The sequence below is a fragment of the Apteryx mantelli genome, chromosome 2 (genome assembly GCF_036417845.1).
Source record: "Apteryx mantelli isolate bAptMan1 chromosome 2, bAptMan1.hap1, whole genome shotgun sequence".
NCBI classification, from domain to species: domain Eukaryota; kingdom Metazoa; phylum Chordata; class Aves; order Apterygiformes; family Apterygidae; genus Apteryx; species Apteryx mantelli.
Genome location: NC_089979.1, coordinates 144,665,763 through 144,686,532, shown reverse-complemented (window position 1 = coordinate 144,686,532; position 20,770 = coordinate 144,665,763). Strand labels below are relative to the sequence as shown.

Here is a 20,770-nt window from a genome sequence, read left to right as displayed (position 1 = left end):
AAAAGAATCTAACATTGTTTTTTGATAAATGTAACCTGTTGCATCTCTTTCCTGCTGCTTAACCCCTCCCCCCCCCCAAAAAAAAAAACAAAAACAGATTTTTCTTATTATTTAGGTGGAAACAAAGAAGGAGGGACTAGAGAAATTGTACATGAAATGTTACAAGGATTCTGAATTATTGGGTTGTATTTAAAAGAAAAATATGTTCAAAGACATGTATGGCCTGCTTAAGCAAATGGAAAAATTGAATTTGATTTCCAATTCTGTTCTCTAAGTGAATTTCAGATCTCTTAATGCATTTTACATGCTATAATTAACCACTGGATGTCACTCTTGCTTAAATTGCATGCTGGTGGTTGCAGATGTGTGGCACTGTAACTGCCCTTTTCTCTACTAGCAGGTGTGTTAAACTTTGTCATATCAAACGTCTTCAGACAGTCCATCTTCAGTTTTGCACCTGAAGAAGCATGGCAGGTGTCCATTCACTGATTCTGAAGTATTGGAATTCACTCTGTCAGAAACAAATAACAAGTAATAAATATCCTTTGACATTTACTTTAGAGTTCTGCAATTCTTATATGGTATATCTAATGGTTCAGTGAGGCTGAGCGTTCTCAAGGATAGGTCACAAAACTTTTCCTAATGGCACCCCTAATGGTTGCATGCTGCAACTCTTACTCTGTTATGTGCCTTTAGTGCATACATTCAGTAGAGCGTATCTGCACATGCACAGCTTAGATGTACTGTGGAGGCTTAGCATTTCCCAGAATCATGTAGCTGGTGCTCTCGGGTAAATCCTTGCTCGCTCCGTATCAGGGAAGGCAACTGCCAAGACAGTTCTTGCAGACTGCTTTCCTGGGGGCCACTTGAGATTGAATAGTGATGGTTGTTGGAAAGATAAATTTTTTGGCATCAAAGGCTCATGCACCATCAATCTTCCAAGAGGCAACACCAGACTTAACTGCATGTATGTGTGCAAAGGGACTGGGGCAGGGGAACACGTGGGGAAAATGGTGAGTAGGAGACTTGCTTTTGGAACAGTTTATCTAGTCTGCAGCCTGTCCCTGAGAGGCTGTAAATTGCCCTGTGGATGGCACATTGCTACAGCTGATGAAACATTTGAATATTATAAATGTGAAAGGGCAGTTCTACAAATTTGTCAAAATTATACTTATTCAGCAGTGTAATTTTTACATAGTTCTGAAGTCTGTATATGAGGGCAGACTATAAATCTCTTCTGAAAATCAATTAAATGACTAAACACTGATGTCTAGCACTGAATTTTTTTTTTCTTCCTCTTATGCTTTCATTCCCTCATTTTTCCGGTAGACCAGATGAAGAAGAAGAAGAAAGGCTAGCTAGAAATAAAGAAGAACGAAGGCTACAGTCTCTTCAGCGGTAAGTCTTGACAATTTGATGTGTAACTATACGCTTCTTGGTAGTATAGAAGTATTCTGTCTTTCTAAGGAATACTTGGAGTACTAAACAAAGAGGCCAATGGCTGCTATGGAGTTAGGCGTAATGATACTTAGCCCATTTTTTAAAAAATGGGGATCAGTGTGAGATTTGCAAACCCAGTTAGGATCCTGTATTTCCATAAGTGAATGAGGAGTGTCAGGTACCTTGGAGTGGTTGATGTTCACTGATGTTCACTCTCCAGGACTGATGCTTGCCTGTGGCATGGGTCAATGCCTAAGTGAGGCAAGGAATTCGGAGATGTAAGCCACTTTTCAGTTTGACAATTGGTTTTCCTTCTTTTAAAATCTGTCTGGGAAAGGTGGAGAAGATATAGTGAGATACCTATTAGAAGTTTTGCTGAGGAAATGGAAGACTCTTTTATACCTATACAGTTCTTCAGATAGATGATGCTAAAGACTCGCAATGGATCAGAAAAAGAGAAATTCTCAAACTGTTAAAATCCATTTCTAACTAGCCTCTACACAGTAGGCAGAGTATTTGTGTGAAGATGTTTCTCCTATCATGCTCTTGTTCTTCAAGCTCTAGGAGAATAATATGTGTCAGCAACTGATAGAAATTGAAAGAAAGGATAGGAGAAGCTCCAACAAGATAAAACTGGGCTTTTAATTTTGAAGCCCTCATCTGTCTTCAGTGTTCACCTTTAACAGTGTCTGTGAAGGTTCGGGCAGGCTCAAATAGCTAATGCTCTCATTCTGAAAGGCACTAATTGTGGGATGTGTCAAGCATATGTGTTTGAAAGAGTTGTGCCCTATTGGTTCTTGCAGAAAAGGAGTGTTGCCTCTGATGCTAATACTGCACTACTGTCTTTTCCCGTTAGTCGCCAAGTAAAGAAATACTAATTTAACACTGAAAGGGTTTAATAAAAAATACTAATGTTTATAAAATAGTGAATGGTGTAACACAGGCAAACTTTATATTCCTTTCCTGATAGGTGTAGGCACGTATGCAGTAACTTTCTAAGGGGGAGATTGACACATATCTTTGTTCAGTTGAGTTTGAAGTTGAAGACACATTTCAGGAGATTGAATAAATATCTTTAATCTGACACAGATAGATGTGGCATATTAAATCTAGAATTTGACAGTGGCCAAAAATGGATACTTAGCAGAGGGTGTATGGGGAGGGGAAAAGCAAATCTAGAGTGATATTTTTGATATATCATGGCGTGATATAGCTGTGATCATGGTACTGGTGTGCAGGTTTTATTTTTGTTTGTTTGTTTTAATTAATCCATATATGCTATGTGGAATTGGAATGAATTTAATGGTACTTTTAGTATCTGACATGAGGAAGTAAAGACTGATTCCTCCAATAATGCTGCTCATCTATTGTGAAAGGTCAACTGTCCTTGGCTGCCAGAAAGACTGGATTCCCAAAAGATAAAAGGAAAGGGCTTACTCGGATGTATTAATTTAAGCAAGATTGTGGCCTTTCAAAGAGGTGGTCATTTGGCAGCTTTTAGGCAAACAGCTGAAAAGCTCCTTTCTTCTGGATGTATATCTAGTAGAAGGTTTTAGAAACTAGGGAAGAAAGCCAATCCTCTTTAAATGATATTAAGACAATTTAGTCCATATAAGTCGGGGGAAAAAATCAAGTACTTCATTAAACAGAAACACGTGTTTTGAAAGATCCTAGCTTCAATGATGTTTTCAGGGTCTCTTCCCATTAATGTGGAAGTAATGCTAAAGCCATCAATGATATGTAGCAGTCTCATTTGAAAATGCACCTTTCTTTGACACCGTAGTGGGGGGGCATATTGCCACAGCAGTGAGATTAGTCTAATTTGAGGATCCCAGACTTACTGATCTGGAACATATTCTGTTATAACAGGGCATACATCCATGACACTAGCCCTTGCAGTTCATCTAGCAGTGGTGAATAGATTAACTACTTACTGTAATATAGTGACTGGCTCCCATCTTCTCCATCTTAAAGTTTTTGTTTTTTTTTTTTCCCCCATATATTCATGTCTTTCTGCTGCGTCATCTTTTGGTTCAGATCTGTAGATCTGTGATCTTTGGTTCTCCTGGAATACTGCCACTTGCAGTCCTCACAACACTAGTCTTTCCTATTAGTCATTGATAGTTTCCTGCCCTCAGAAAAATCATTCACCAAGTGAAAAATTCCTGGAAGTGTTTATTCACAGGTAGCCATCTATTCTTGTTTTCTTGTTATCCCCCATCACTCTTCAGTTGGAGTGATAGTAAGAGTACTGGCTTCCAAAGACACCTTGCCACAAACATATTTATGACAGCCTTTGTCTGTTAACTAACTGCTACATCATGCAGTTCAGAAACTTCCTCCTGTACTGTCTGGTAATGGTGCTGTCCTACAAAATACAATGAAACATGAGATACTAGGAAAAGAAGCATGGGATTTTATATGCTTGATTACTAGTCCTGAATTCCATTGTCTTTTGGTAAGATTTGCACAAAGGCATCCTGAGAAAAATGCAGAATGCCTAAAACCTCGCAGTGGGACAAAGTATCATGAGGTTAAGCATACTGTATTGTGGGCAAATCATTTAAAAATCAGTGCTATGTATTGCCCAGCTAACAGCTGGGTATGAGATGCAGTTGTTGCAGCACTTTGTGCCTAAAACTTTTTAGGGAGAGAAAAAGAGAAAACCAGAACCAAACTGACCTTGTAGGGAAACCATAAGTGCTTATTTTAAAACAAGCTACCTTGCAGGATTGCTTAGTGCTGATTCACAGTTTACTAATTTGTTTTGAAGATGAAGGGGAGAGGAGAGGGAGATGAAGGAAAGTGATATTTTATATTTAAGATGTAACATCTAATGTAATTTCTCAACAAGAATTTCTTGGCTTGATTAAAAACCCAGGAATTTCATGATGGGGAAAGAAGCCACAAATATACACACCTACAAAGAAGGTGGGTGATGAAGTTGTGTTAGCAATCAAACAATTGATATTTTAGATTGCAGAATGCTATGCGATTCCTCTGTCTTTCCCAAGCTTGCTGAAAAATAACATTGAGCTGCTTTGTAAACTAAGCACAAATAAACTCTTCTGCATCTTCTTCCTCTCCTGATCTACTGCAGTGTCTCTTTGCAGATATTTGGATTTTTTGGATGCTAGTCCTACACTTTGCATACCAATGTTTGCATTATGATTTTGTTGTTGTTATCTTCTGGGAAAACCTCAGTTTGTGTGGTGGTTATTGTGGTTTGTTAACTATTATGTGTGACCTTTTAAAAAGACATAGTAAAATGTCCTCTAAGATAACTTTCCTGATGCTATGGATACCTCCAGAGTCAATATGAGATATCCTTTACCTGATAAGTGGCACTGGAATGAATTGATAAGATTAATTGGTTTCATTTCTTCTGAAGTCGCAATGTGGACACCTGTTTCTCTTCCCCCAAAGGCCTCAGCAAGCTGAGTCCCTCATTGTTTGTTTTTGTCACAGTTACTGTCTAACAAGAGTGTATTACCTTTAGAAAATACAGCAAATAGGCATAAATTTCAATGTCAAAAGTGACATGTAGCTATGCTTGTTATTCACCCTTCCTAGACAGCATTGTCAGTCTGACCATTTTGGTTGTGTTTGAAAACTGGATTGGTAAAGCTGAAATAACAGCAGCAACAACAACAACGGAAAGAGCAAAGTGGTCTCAATTTAAATGAATATCAACATTTTGTTGTATATCAGAACCATGTGCCTTGTGCTGAAATGTACATCCTTAATATTATGCTACATTATTCAGTTAAATCAACACTTAACTGTGTCTTTTTCTAAAGCAAAGGCTCGTGATCAGGCTCATAGGGGATAATTGCATGCCATAACCTTTCCACTGTGACCTGTGTATCGACTTCAAATTCTTTGTACAGTTAATCTGTATATATGCAGGAAATGTGATACTTCCTGATTGCAGGGTTTGCTGTGAGCACACAGAGCGAGTGGTATTGCACAGGCACTCTGCAACGCATGTGTGTAGCTAAGACTTAATCCATTCCTGAATTAACCTAGGAATAAGGATCACTGGGAGCAGGCTGGCCTTCCAGAATGGCTGCTTCAGCCTTAGTGCAGCTGCCCTCTTTCCTAGTGTCTCGGGAACGTGTCTGTGGAACCGATAAACTGCTCCAATGGCAGACTCCCAGTGCTGGGAGTAGGCCTCTTCTGGCAGGCCAGATACCTTACTCTATCCACTGCTTGCTTCTTGTAAGTCCTTAGGAGGACAAATTGCTAGTAGCAGGCTGTAGAACAGATTAGGGGTCTCAACAGCCATTTTTGACCAGCAAACCACAGGAGAAACACTGTTATACTGTGTAGTCTTTCCTTTCTCTTGAGATAAGAACCCACTCTTTGCTAGTGGCTTAGCCATTGGAAATCATGTTTCTTTTCCAGTATTGCTGATGTCTAGTAATACCAGAAAACTTAAAACTGAATGAAAATGCCATCAGTTATGTTGACCTTGAATAAGTTTGTATCTAAATAGGGATCTATAAGTAAACTATTAAATTTTTAAAGAGAAACACAAGTTTGTTTGTTTGTTTTTTTAGAAGTAAATACATTACTAAAGTTCCTACTGCAACAGTGATGGTCAGTAAGGATATTTGACTTTGCATCAATGTCTAGTCTGTTTTTCACCAATTCATACCCTTTTCTTCCTTAGTCTAATGTTCTGTGGCACTTTGCCAGCTTTTTTCCCACCAGTCATGTAAAGACATCTAGACCATATTTTCCAAGAGGTTATCTGAAATAATTAAAAGCTTAGTTATACTGACAATCTTTAAAACCCATCTGGCGTACTTAGCCCCTTGACACAGGTTGTGGGAATCTTACAAAGATACTTTTGAAAGAATAGAATCTGTTTTTCAAATCACGGCTGGATTTAATATCTTCCAGTCTGCAGGTGTGAGGAGCAAGGGGAATTTGAGTACGATCTGCAAAGTTTTCACATAATTTCTGAAAATAACTGGATAGTTATTTAGATAAATATCATGGGAAGAAATAGGCACAGGATTGCCCTTGTGTCTGTTATCTTATTAGTTAGTCTTTTCCGTGGGATACAGCTACTTCATATATGGCTGTTTAGAACAGTCAGCTATGGAAGCAGAACAGGACGTAGCCTGAGCTTCATTTTATGATTCCATTTGTGCACCATCAGCAATGTGTGAAAACAAAACAAGGAAGCCCAAGTTGCATAAGTACAATTAATGCAAGTTTCAAAATAATTACAATACCTAGCATTTTCTAGCTTTTCAGCCACACAGTAAATGTCTGCACTGTAAGCTTAAAAATTAAGCATTTGTGTTTAAAATTCAATTTCCTGCTGTTATTTAGGGAAGTGTGCTTTTGGAATACCTTGGTGGTGGTTAGAATGAAGTTGTAAGGTAAGCAGTGGTCCTCTGTTATCAAAAGGAAGAGACTAGCTGTCATTTCACTGACAAGGTTGAAAACCACTGCTGAAATATGGTGTTTTGACTTATAATGAGGGGCAGGAGGGGAAGGAAATCAGAGTTCAGTTCTCAACTGAAAATACTAAAGGAAAATTGGTATCTTATTGCATAATTTAAGTCCTTTATTTGACTTCATGTCATCTCTAACATGAAAAATCGTGTTTAAACAGTGCATCAAGTAGCGACTCTTTCTGAACATTTGCTTAATTATTTACAGCTACAAATACATGGTACATATATCTTACAGGTTAGATTTGATTTATAAATCATGATTTATATGTTAGAAATTGATAAATTAATGGAAAGCAATGAGGTCTTTGAGATAACCTACCAAGTCTGATTTAGTAGTATAATGGTAAGAGAGAGCAATATGTAGAAAAACAGAAAGGATTGCAGTTCATTTATGATGAAGCAAGTACGGAAAATTATGATGTAAATTGCTAGTATTGGGAAAAGTACTTTCTTGACTTACAGCGGGGGGGGTAACTCATCTTGAGAGCCAAAAATGTAGGATACAGAAAGATGAAGTAATAGCAAGAGTATTAAGAAACAGAACCAACTCGGAACACTGTATAGTGACATAAATTGATCTTAACGTAAGATGTTAACAGCACAGTAAGGCACCTTTGAGTGGCTGATATTCACTGTCTGCCTACTCAAAGTTGTATTTCAGTCTTCTCTTTTGATGTGCAGCTAAGTTTTTTTTACTGTACACGATTTAGTCATGGGCGCTATTACATAGTACTGGTTACCAGTCACAGTTCGAATGTTTTATAAATATAAATGGTTTTATCCTCCTGAAATTTAAGCAATGGAAGAAGCTGAGTGTGGTGTTTTTGTTTTCAATAATGTAGGGAGGTGTCCTAGGGTGTCTCTGAGATTTAAGCCTACACAGTCCTTTTTTGCTGTTGTTTGTGTGTTTGTTTTTCCTCCCTGCCCCTTCCCCACCTTCCACAACTAGTCAGTGCTTGCTGTGTTCAGGGCAGATTCAGATGAACTAGTGAAGTACTGAGATTGCAATTGAAACTGCAATGATGAGTCTCAGGTGTTTCAGGCAGGGCATGCAAAACAGTGAAGAGTATGCCATTAGTACCACCAGTGAAAAATCTGGTTTTAGGTCACATAACATCACATGGACACCATAAAGGAATGAGGATCGGCTTTACCCAGGACAAGGCTGCATTAAGCAAACTCTTTGCATTCTCTTCCTAAATTCCCTTGCCGCATATAATGTCTTCCTGTTACGCAGCACAGAAAGCAGCTCGGAATTCTGTGGTCAAGTTACCTTCCATAGGTGAACTTGGCCCCTCTTCTTCCTGTTCTCCTCGGCCTCTCAGTCCTGACCTCTCCTCCTCCACCTGAATTTCATTTCAGCACCCTGATGCACCCCCCCCCCCCCCAGTTCCTCCTCCTCCTGTGATTTGCCATATTACTTTGTTTCCCATGGTGCTTGAGCCCAAATAGTGGAAGGTATGCAAGAGGAGGTAAGTATCTTGAAGAAATAATAGTGGAAGGTTTTGACTCAATCTGCCTTGTTTGGTTTTTTCATCATGCTTTATCTGCAAGCTTTCCAGACGTGTGGTTGCAGGGAAAGGCCAGTTTAGCCCTTCAGTTCCGCAGGAAGAAGGTAATTGCCTTCGAGGACACACAGAATCTGATTAGCAGCAGGAATTGTTTGGAGGTGGAATATGCATAGGGCAGATGGGATCTTTGGTGAATTAAGCTGTCAGCGCTTAACAGCTTTCTGCTGAATATGTGCAAATTGGAACTGGGAAAGTTGCAACTCGTCTAATTGGGTTGAATTTTGGTAGAGACAACAAATAGCGTGTTCTTCATGTTAGGAATGTTCTTTTGCCAAAATTTAAGTAAAATTTAAGAAAAGTCCATTATTTTATAATGGCACTATAGTTTATTATCTGTGTCATCTTGGATTTTAGAAACTACTTGTTTTAATTTGTAACTGCTGCACTGCATAAACAAAACATTAATACAACACCTTTTCTCTTTGTAGATTTATTATACTGAATTAGGACACCGTTTTCACAGCTGAATTTTACAATTACATTCCCTGCTGGAAAGCATTAGGGAATCTTCTCATACTGCTCCTTATGTATATACAAATACCTGTGTGTGTGTGTATGCGTATACATCTGGGTAATTTACTTTGATATAGGAAAAACCAACACACTTATTTTTGCTTGCAAATATACCCTATTCAGTGACACTATTGATTAGTGAGGAGTTATAGGGAGTCTCAAAGGTAAGATACAAAACTGATAAATATGACTTTTGGAAATTCTTAATTGCATACTGATTAAAAAAAAAAGTTGTTGTCTGACTCAGATCACAGAATCACAGAATGGTTGAGGTTGGAAGGGACCTCTGGAGATCATCTAGTCCAACCCCCCTGCTCAAGCAGGGTCACCTAGAGCACATTGCACAGGATTGCATCCAGGCGCGTTTTGAATATCTCCAGAGAAGGAGACTCCACAACCTCTCTGGGCAACCTCTTCCAGTGCTCTGTCACCCTCACAGTGAAAAAGTTTTTCCTCATGTTCAGATGGAAGCGTCTGTGTTTCAGTTTGTGCCCGTTGCCTCGCGTCCTGTCGCTGGGCACCACTGAAAAGAGTCTGGTCCCATCCTCTCGACACCCTCCCTTCAGATACTTGTACACGTTGATAAGATCTCCTCTCAGCCTTCTCTTCTCCAGGCTAAACAGGCCCAGCTCTCTCAGCCTTTCCTCATAAGAGAGATGCTCCAGTCCCCTAACCATCTTTGTAGCCCTTCGCTGGACTTGCTCCAGTAGTGCCACATCCCTCTTGTACTGGGGAGCCCAGAACTGGACGCAGTACTCCAGATGGGGCCTCACCAGGGCTGAGGAGAGGGGGAGAATCACCTCCCTCGACCTGCTGGCAACACTCTTCCTGATGCAGCCCAGGATACCATTGGCCTTCTTGGCCACAAGGGCACACTGCTGCCTCATGCTTAACTTGGTGTCCACCAGCACTCCCAGGTCCTTCTTGGCAGAGCTGCTTTCCAGCAGGTCAACCCCCAACCTGTACTGCTGCATGGGGTTATTCCTCCCTAGGTGCAGGACCCTGCACTTGCCTTTGTTGAACTTCATGAGGTTCCTCTCCGCCCACCTCTCCAGCCTGTCCAGGTCTCTCTGAATGGCAGCACAACCCTCTGGCGTATCAGCCACTCCTCCCAGTTTTGTATCGTCAGCAAACTTGCTGAGGGTGCGCTCTGTGCCTTCATCCAGGTCATTGATGAAGAAGTTGAACAAGACTGGACCCAGTACTGACCCCTGGGGGACACCGCTAGCTACAGGCCTCCAACTAGACTCTGTGCCACTGATCACAACTCTCTGAGCTCTGCCTTTCAGCCAGTTCTCAATCCACCTCACTGTCCACTCATCTAGCCCACACTTCCTGAGCTTGTCTATGAAGATGTTATGGAAGACAGTGTCAAAAGCCTTGCTGAAGTCAAGGTAGACAACATCCACTGCTCTCCCCTCATCTACCCAGGCAGTCATTCCATCATAGAAGGCTATCAGATTGGTTAGGCATGATTTCCCCTTGGTGAAGCCATGCTGACTACTCCTGATCACCTTCTTGTCCTCCACATGCTTGGAGATGGCTTCCAGGATGAGCTGCTCCATCACCTTTCCAGGGATGCAGGTGAGGCTGACTGGCCTGTAGTTCCCTGGGTGCTCCTTCTTGCCCTTTTTGAAGACTGGGGTGACATTGGCTTTCTTCCAGTCCTCAGGCACCTCTCCTGTCCTCCATGACCTTTCAAAGATGATGGAGAGTGGCTTAGCAATAACATCCGCCAGCTCCCTCAGCACTCGTGGGTGCATCCCATCAGGGCCCATGGATTTGTGGGTGTCAAATTTGCTTAAATGATCTCTAACCCACTCCTCCTCCACCAAGGGAAAGTCTTCCTCTCTCCAGACTTCCTCTCTTGCCTCCAGGGTCTGGGGTTCCTGAGGGCTGGCCTGAGCAGTAAAGACTGAAGCAAAGAAGGCATTCAGTAACTCTGCCTTCTCTGCATCCTTCGTCACCAGGGCACCCACCCCGTTCAGCAAAGGGCCCACATTTTCCCTAGTCTTCCTCTTGCTGCTGATGTATTTGAAGAAGCCCTTCTTGTTGTCCTTGACATCTCTCACCAGATTTAATTCCAAACGGGCCTTAGCCTTCCTCGTCGCATCCCTGCATACTCTGACAACATTCCTATATTCCTCCCAAGTGGCCTGTCCCCCTTTCCACTTTCTGTAGACTTCCTTCTTCTGGTTGAGTTTTGCCAGGAGCTCCTTGCTCATCCATGCAGGTCTCCTACCTCCTTTGCTTGACTTCCTACTCATAGGGATGCACCGCTCTTGAGCCTGGAGGAAGTGATGTTTGAATATTAACCAGCTCTCTTGAACACCCCTTCCTTCTAGGGCCCTAACCCATGGGATTCCTCCAAGTAGGTCCCTGAAGAGGCCAAAGTTTGCTCTCCTGAAGTCCAGGGTTGCGATCCTGCTTAGTGCCCTGCCTCCTCCTCGCAGGATCCTGAACTCCACCATCTCATGGTCACTGCAGCCAAGGCAGCCCCCGACCTTCACATCTTCCACCAGTCCTTCTTTGTTTGTTAGTACGAGGTCCAGCAGCACCCCTCTCCTTGTTGGCTCCTCCACCACCTGTGTCAAGAAGTTGTCACCAATGCTCTGCAGGAACCTCCAGGACTGTTTGTGCCTAGCTGTGTTGTCTTTCCAGCAGATATCAGGGTGGTTGAAGTCCCCCATGAGAACCAGGGCCTGGGATCGTGAGGCTACTTCCAGCTGTCTTTAGAAGGCCTCATCGACTTCCTCTTCCTGATCAGGTGGCCTGTAGTAAACACCCACCACAGTGTCACCCATGCTAGCCTGCCCTTTAATCCTTACTCATAAGCTCATAAGATGTGGTTACCATATTTTGCTTACAGCTCAAAATAATCCGAATGTTCTTCTGATGCCGTTTTTTTTCTTTGTTGTAGGAAACATGAGAGAAAACTGAAACATGATGAAATACGCAGGAAGTATGGTATGTGGTAATCTTGTTTCAATAATCAGTATCTAAATTAATTCCTTTTTCCCTTGTCTTAATTATTATTAAAATTCACAGCAGAAACAAGTTGCTCTGTGAGTAGCAGAACTAATCAAGCCCTCTTTCCTACTGATGTGGGTCTTCTGTCACTAGAATACCTGCTCTCATCGTTGTTATGCTCTTGTTTTCTTTTTGTGCTAACTCTCCCGCTGGGCGAGAGACAATGTGCTAGATGGTTTGTTTGCAGGGGTATTAAATATATTTAACAAAATAGTTCTTTCTTTCTCTTCGTAAGTAAGAACACTGCTTTTTGTTTGTACTCCCCTAAATAGGCCCTCTGATTTTTTCAGAAAACTTGTAAGACCTGAAGTATTTGTGAGATTTGAACTTGATAAACCAATGTTTGAAACTGGCTAGTAGACTCATGCTCATTTAAGGAGGACAGACTGACTAGCAGCTAGCAAGCTTTTTTAAATCAAGCTAAAACCAAGGGTAGAGCTTTTGCAGACTAACTTAGGATTTTATTTTTTTTTTAATGGATCTGTGATCCAGTAGGGAACTCATACTGTTCAGATTGTAGGAGCTGAGCTTCTGTACATTAGACTTGCATTATCTATGCTTGTCAGTCCTTACACTTTCTATTTGATTTGTTCTGAAGGTTAACAGTACTGTGTATTCAGAGACTGATATGCTAGAAGTATGCTGCAGTTTTTTTAATGCAAATTGCCTTAATGTCAGAGAAGGTGACTATGGGGCTGATCAGTCACTCCAAACTGTTACTTTTCAGTCTTATGTTAAATTGATTGGCAGAATTTGGGAATGCCTTCACGGTCTGCAGCGTGTCCTCTTGCTGATATAGGAGTGATACAGATGCTCGCTATAGGGAATTCTATGCCTGGGGAATGTTTGCAATAATACACTCCTTTGGGATGGAGGAAAAATTCAGTGTGAGCCTTGAGCAGAAGAAGGAAGAATGTTGTGGAAACTAAAAGTAATTTTTGTTAAATATTGATCATGAACTTCAGTCCTGCAACGTTTTAGAGCATCGTTGACCCTATCCTTCAACCACAACCCAGTTTCAAGTTTTGTTTGAACTAAGCAGTTAACAAAAGTAATCTAGGTTTAAAAAGAAAAAACGTAAAATAACACACACTTTTTGTGTTTGTTTCTCCTTAGAAAAGACCTTACAGTCAATCCTGACAAGTTTGAAGCATTAGGGTAGAGTTGGTGAAAGAACTTGGACATTTAAGACGATGGCTATGTCTCCAAAATAACATGCAGCCCTCTGTACAGATACACGTGTCTTGGCACAGTGCAGTGCACGAGTATCAAACTAGATCCTGAAGTTAGGATGGCACTATAGGATATCAAAGCACTGCACTGGAGTTAAGTAACATTTCAAAACGCTGCATTCGTAGTTATAATCTGCTTGTGAAACTAGTTCAGTTTCTGCATGGCCCTACATTTTAGTGAAGATGCCCTTCTCTCTCTTCTGTACTTAACTTCAGACATTTGCTGAATGCTGTGTTGGATCTTGTTAGCTTCCTGAGGGATGTAACTGTATGCCTCTAGAATATAAACATCAAATTCAAAATCTTGCTTGTAGGTATACTTTTCAGTCATATGAGAGTGTAATTCTGCGCTCATCTGAATCATGTTAGTGTGTCAGTGACTTAATTAGGAACAAGCTCATAATATTCATTGTGTTAGTGGAAGGTCTGCCTTATAGGGAGTCAGGCATATCCATTGCTTCACATAGTTAGGTTTTGCAATGCAGTTTTCACACAAAAAAATCATATTTTAACAATTGGACTCAAATTTCAGTAGCAAATTTCTATATAGAGTTTACTTGTTGACAGGTTTGCCCTGTTGTCTATGCATAGAATAATTTATGCTATGAAATGTACTGATTTGAGGCCTGGATTCTCATAATTCATCGTTTGCCCTAAAGAAGAACCTAATCAGTATATGAATAGTTGGCAGATATGGAAAGGATGTACATAACTGAAGAAGAATGAAAGACAAAATATACATAAATTCTGAAATCCATAAAGCCATTAAATTATTGCTAATCTATATATCTTATATTCTGATAATATGCAGACAAATGGCTGTTAAAATAATTCAGTGAGATTTAATACGATAAGTCTTGCTATAGCCTTGAATCCTCTGTCTTCATTTTTCACTGTCTAGTAAATAATATGTTAGCATATTAAATATAACCTAATAAAAATTGCTGCAAATAATTATGGAGACACTAGATTATTTTACACTGTTATGCATTGCAGAGAGGATTCACTGTTAAGTAGGAGTGCATGAGTGGCAGAATGACAATGACTTTGTTAACCTGACTCTGTAGATTAAGATGATCATGCCTGAAATTTCAGTATTTGGTTGGCTTTAAGGGAATGCCTTTTCCCATTTCATCCACCAGCTTTCCTTATCCCATTTAAATGGTAATTACACATTTATAATGCATTGCAGGTGTCACTTTAGCAACAATCCCTTGGGAGCACTGGAAGCAATAGAGAGCTTTAGCAACCAGGAATATGCACTTTGAATTGTTTCTTTGTTGCAAAATTTGATAGTATTTTTCATTTGCTCATATATTTGAATGCAGTATGATTACACAAATTATATGTTGATTGTTAGAAAATTTTAAAGTGGAATTCAGACTATTTTGCAGCTTGTGTAGCATACAAAGGAACTACAATTTAATTGCTGCTGCATTTGCTGCTATTGTGTGTTCAGTATAGCATTAGTAAGAAGCTGCTTTACTCTTTATATACTTCAGCATTTTGCTTGATATTAGTGGAAGGATCCTGTATCTCCATTTTTACAGAATTATTGTGTTTCGTTTAATCTGGGCTTCCAAACCACTTGCTTCAAATCTGCAAAGCTTTTGATAGTTAATTTAACGATACCCAACCCTATTTCCTTTATTTTACATAAGACATTAATTTTATATTCAGGAGTTTATCACAGTAAATATTCCTTCTGTTCAGGAGAGATACTTCCTAACCTTGTCCTTCTCCGGTGTTCTGAATGCAAGGCAGGCAAATCTTGTATTGCTGTACACTTAAAATTTAGTTTGCTGTATGTTAAGCGTAGAGTTGTTAATTGGGGGAGTTGAAAATAAAAGAGGAAAAGTAATTAGAGGTGAAGATCTGCAGTGTACCACACTAGTTCAATTGTTACAGTATATACAGTCTCTCGTACTTCATTTATTAATTCTATTTTTCGGCAACGCTAATAAATGATGAGGGTCAGGTCTCAATGACTGAGAGGCTGTATTGTTAGCATGGTATCTAACATAAATGAATTTTTTTTTAAAAGAGGTGTTAAGAGGCCTCGTTACTTCATATTGGCTAATGAAAGATTCTTGTCTGTTATACCTTTTAAATTTTCCAGTTTTCCTTAAATATAAGTAAGTATACTTTAGATATCTCAAATTGTTCTCTAATATTTGAGATATTAATCTCAAAATGAAGATAAATAGAACTAAGTTGTTCTGAGTTCTTGTGTCCTGCATTTTTAGATACCCAAGTTCAGTAGTAACATGTAATGGACTTTATTACAGACAAGTCTCCTGCAGCCTACAAACATCTGGCTGCTTTGAACCTCTAAGGGTAAATTGCAAGTTGGGTAGTTGTGCTCATGTCAAATGAGGAGCAGTTAAGAGAGAACATTCGTGTCTGGTTCAAGGCAGCATGTGAGCTCTAGTTGAACCAGACATGCTATCCAGTTAGCACAGGCTTGCAGCTCCTCTTTGAATACCACAGTTAAGAGCTGCTGTGGCAGCTGACAGTAGCTTTCTGTCCTGCTTTTTTTTCATGCATCTCTAAATTGCTTGTGTCTGCTTGCTGGAGACAGAGACAACGCTTTCAGTAAGAACTGGTGCAAGTGCTTGGCTGCTCTCTCCCTCCTCTCACTTAATCTAATCTAATAAGGTACTTAGAATGCCGAAGATAAATTTAAACATTAGATGTAGATTGGAGAGCAAGATTAAGAACAAAGTTTATCCGATGTTGTAACTTTTGTGGTTATCCTTATTTGGAAGGAGGGCTTATCATTTCCTCTTGGAATGCCGCCTTTCCTGGGAGAGGAATTGCTGAAGTAAACTTTCCTTTGTAGTGTGTTCACATTAAATCTTTTACTGTAGTCAAGCAATCACGATCAATAATACTCTTGCTGGACTGTCCCATAGATGTTGAGGCCTGAGCTTTTGGTTCCAGTATTATACAATAAAACACATCAGAGAGCTGTCATTGAAATTAAGTTATAACATGCTAATGCCTGATTGGTGGAAATTATATTTATGTTCACTGTTAAACCTTATAGTTCAGTGAAACTAAAGCAAATATTACTGAGAACAGCATTTGTAATAACAATAGTAAAAATGACACGTTCATATGAAATATGATGGCTGTTGTCCGACATGGCTCTTGTTAGTGTGTTGAGGGAGGCGCAGATAAATAAGTATATCGCAGAAGTTTCACAACTTCCTTTAATTTGAGATTGGCACTGCTGGATGCAAAATATCAATTGAATTTGGGGAGGAATAACCCCATGCAGCAGTACAGGTTGGGGGTTGACCTGCTGGAAAGCAGCTCTGCCAAGAAGGACCTGGGAGTGCTGGTGGACACCAAGTTAAGCATGAGGCAGCAGTGTGCCCTTGTGGCCAAGAAGGCCAATGGTATCCTGGGCTGCATCAGGAAGAGTGTTGCCAGCAGGTCGAGGGAGGTGATTCTCCCCCTCTCCTCAGCCCTGGTGAGGCCCCATCTGGAGTACTGCGTCCAGTTCTGGGCTCCCCAGTACAAGAGGGATGTGGCACTACTGGAGCAAGTCCAGCGAAGGGCTACAAAGATGGTTAGGGGACTGGAGCATCTCTCTTATGAGGAAAGGCTGAGAGAGCTGGGCCTGTTTAGCCTGGAGAAGAGAAGGCTGAGAGGAGATCTTATCAACGTGTACAAGTATCTGAAGGGAGGGTGTCGAGAGGATGGGACCAGACTCTTTTCAGTGGTGCCCAGCGACAGGACGCGAGGCAACGGGCACAAACTGAAACACAGACGCTTCCATCTGAACATGAGGAAAAACTTTTTCACTGTGAGGGTGACAGAGCACTGGAAGAGGTTGCCCAGAGAGGTTGTGGAGTCTCCTTCTCTGGAGATATTCAAAACGCGCCTGGATGCAATCCTGTGCAATGTGCTCTAGGTGACCCTGCTTGAGCAGGGGGGTTGGACTAGATGATCTCCAGAGGTCCCTTCCAACCTCAGCGATTCTGTGATTCTGTGTAATTGAATCTTAGCTGCTTAAGCTGTCAGCGAGCAGAGCCTAGAGTTGAACATGCTAGTTTCAGACCTATGAAGTGTCAGATATGTATTTCAAATGAATTATATGAAAGGCAGATAATAAGCACTTGCCAGGCTATATAGAGAGAGGTATGTGAGCTAAATAAAATCAGGAGAGTATAAGTAACTGTGTGTGCTTGTGTGTGTGTGTTAGTGTGCTTTCAGGGAGAAAGTAACTCTTTCATGGTTTGTGCTTTTTAGCTGTAGAACGTCATGGTCTTTGTGCTTCTAGGTGGTTGAGGCAACTCAGCCAAAGTGGGGAACATTTTTGATTACCATAAAGTGATTTTTTTTTTAAATGAAGACTTCAAAGAATCTTATTTCAAAATCAAAATTATACTTAAATGCCAAAGTGAATTTTGTCACAAATCTTATGCCACCTCCCTCCACTTTATGGGAAGGTCTTTGAAGTTTGGTTCTTGGAGTTCCAAGAGGAATTTAACACAAACTGAGTTTATTGTCATAAAATATTTGAATTCCTAGTATTGTTGCTAATTTTCTCTAAATATTATGTAGATGTCTCTTAAAGTATTTTAAAGGCAGGAAATACGAAAGTGCTGCAAAAAATTTTGAAATTTGAACAATTCACAGTTGTCTTTAAGGTAATTAAATATATTGGATCCTATAAATATATTAGATCCTATAACTTTATGAATGTTTTTATTAAAACTATCTACTGAAGTACTAACATGTCTGGGAAAAGGGGACAGTGTTGTTCTGGAAATAAATGTTTCTTCTCTGTATTTGCCTTTGGGTTATATTAATGCAGGTAAGTTGCCTAAAGACATTAAAGGACACCTAAGGTTACCTAAAGGCATTAGTAGGCCAAGAATAAGAATATTTTTCTTGTATATTAGCTTACTTGTCAGTTAGAGTAGACTTAAGGGACATGACAATTTTCTTTTTAAAAACGTGAAAGGTATGATTAGAATCCAGGAAATAACTGCTTTTTACAGGTTTAAAAAACACAAAAAAATTTAAGAACTCAAAATATTGTGGATAATTCCTGACAGTGCTGTCATCTAACAAAACTTTTATTGCACAAATGCTTAAAAGATTTATTTATTTGTTTATTTATTAGCAGTTACAGAAAGGGGTAGCACTTTGGGCATGTGGTACTGTATCAGATAAATATATTGTACTTCTTGTTACCTGGTTGAAGCTTTAAAAGTGTTACTGGCTTACCTATTCTTTGATAATTAATGGTCATTAGCTAGAAGGGCTGGTTTTAATTTTAACTACTTACAAATTAACTGCTTGAAATCTTTTCAATTTGAGTAATTATAGGAATTTTAGTGCATATTCCTTTACTTAGTTGCTATTCTCTATCAGGTAGTCAGTTATAGTTACTGGTATAATAATGAACACTAAGCAGTCATGCTTCTTGCTTGACATCTTAAAATATTTTGGTGGTTTGAAAGAAGTGCAATAACTGCCCTCTGTTATAACAAAGTAGACGAGAGCATAGTGTCTATTTCAGGTGCTGTTAGCTTTTGAGTTTCAGGCAGAAGAGTTGGAGTTCAGCATCCGTGCACAGATGCGCATGGAAAAGAGGTGCGCTGCGAAAAGACCTACTGGAGGTTCTTAACAAGATCTGAGTGACTGGTGTAATCTTCGTTTCTCTTCTGCTGTCATGAATCTGAATGTTTGTGGAGAGTGGCTTTTTGGCTTATGTCTCCTCTCTCTCCATGCCCTAAACAAATGAGCTATGGAAGAGAGTGCAGACTACAGTATGCAAAAGTTGGTAGAAAAAACAGTAGCAGTCTTCCTGTTCCTTCACAACAAAAGGTCTGCCTCTAGACTCTCCTGGGGCTCCTTTATTTTCAGTATGCCCTACTGCCTAGCACAAATTCGTTATGCAGTTTAAAGTCTTATTGAAATTATTGTGCTGTGGAACAGTGATTGCTCAGCTAACCCTTACATGAGATGGTATGCAGATCCAGTAACTCAATATAATTGGATGGCTTTGCAGTGCTTTCTGTGACAGCAGCCTGCTTACAGCATTAAGAATCTTTATGATGGAAACACATACCACAACCTGATTTAAGTGATGCTCTTGTTCTTGTCCCTGGAGGTTTTAGTGAATGTAGAGGTGATCTTTATTTATCCTTAGACGCTATTGTCCTGTTGCAGAATTTCTGTAGGTGATTGAACCTGACAAATTTTTGTGCTGAACTGAAGTAGAATTAAGTCAGAATAATAGCATCTTATATTTTAAAGGATGGTGGTCTTATAAAAACTTGACTTTATAAACTGGTTGGTCTGAATCTACTTTTCCTGAGCCATCTCTGTACTTAGACTATTTTGTAGACTTGTCTCTCTCACAGATGCATTTTGTAGGGTACACCTCACAAACGAGAAGTGTTTTCTCTATGCATTTTTTTCACAGAGCAATATGTTTCTCCCTGATAAATCATGAAAAACCTATTCATGATTTTAGTTTGAGAAATAAGTGCTTAAGAACACTTCCAATTTATTTTTATACTTGAGCTTCTGGCTAATTGAGCAGGTTTTGCAACACAAGAATTGCCTTTTGGTTTTGTTATACAGAGTACCTATTACGGTGAAGTCAGTCACTCAAGGTTTCTAGGCACTACTGGTAAGAAAATGATAGAAACAAACCTGTTTTCTTTTACAGGTCTTCTCCAGGATTCTGATAATCCTTACAGCAGATTTGAGAATGAATAAACCTGAGAACCTTCTAATAGAGCTGTGATTCCAGAATACAGGAAGATTGTTTCTTGCTTTCATTTGCCCTTTGGGTTTGTTTCCCCCCGCCAAAGATTTTTTGTTTGTTTATTTGTTTTTTCTTGTTGTAAAACTGAGTGGATGAAGACTTCCTTGAAATACGTTTGCATCTTATTTACCTATATATTGCTAATTTTTTATAAATGCTTATGGCTATTGAAATGTTTGCTAATTGTGTTGACATTTAAGCGTGAGATGTTACCTTTTCCCTTTCTAAAGCTGTCTTTTTGTTGTCTGATTTAAATGGCTTATATTCATGATCATGTATTTGAATTTAATCTTAACTGCCATTTGAACACAGTTGTTGCTATGTTCCTAAATAAAGATTTTTTTTTCCTACTGTGTCTGTTTTATAAAATAAATGGCAACAAGGAAGCATAGCTTCACACAGCAGAAATAGCTGATGTTGGTATTGACAAGAAACATCAACAAGCACATTCTTATGTAGTACTGTAGGATGAGAATTGTTTTCTTTTCCCTTGAAAAAGATCTTCAAGATGTGTAATGTCTGAGGGTTGGGGAGGGGGGAATGTATTTGTTTATAAGTAATTTGATGCAGATGTTAATATATACTCTGAATATATCACTGATGTGAAGAAGAAATTACTCAATTTAGCAAAATTGGCAGAAATTCTTTCATCTTGAAATACTTGTAAAATTGGACTAGGTATATATGAGCTGGATGTTTCTTCTCAAATTTAGG

General features: G+C 39.6%; 1 protein-coding gene across 1 annotated transcript in view; it reads left to right on the top strand.

Moving 5' to 3' along the window:
* The window catches only part of PTTG1IP2 (PTTG1IP family member 2), a 35,618-nt gene extending 15,212 nt beyond the window's left edge, over positions 1-20,406 (top strand). Inside the window, exons 5-7 of the mRNA XM_067291727.1 lie at positions 1,330-1,398; positions 11,919-11,965; positions 19,958-20,406. Coding sequence (XP_067147828.1) covers positions 1,330-1,398; positions 11,919-11,965; positions 19,958-20,007 — 166 coding nt within the window. The 3' untranslated portion in view covers positions 20,008-20,406. The remainder of the gene's footprint in view (positions 1-1,329; positions 1,399-11,918; positions 11,966-19,957) is intronic.
* The last annotated feature ends 364 nt before the right edge of the window (positions 20,407-20,770 follow it).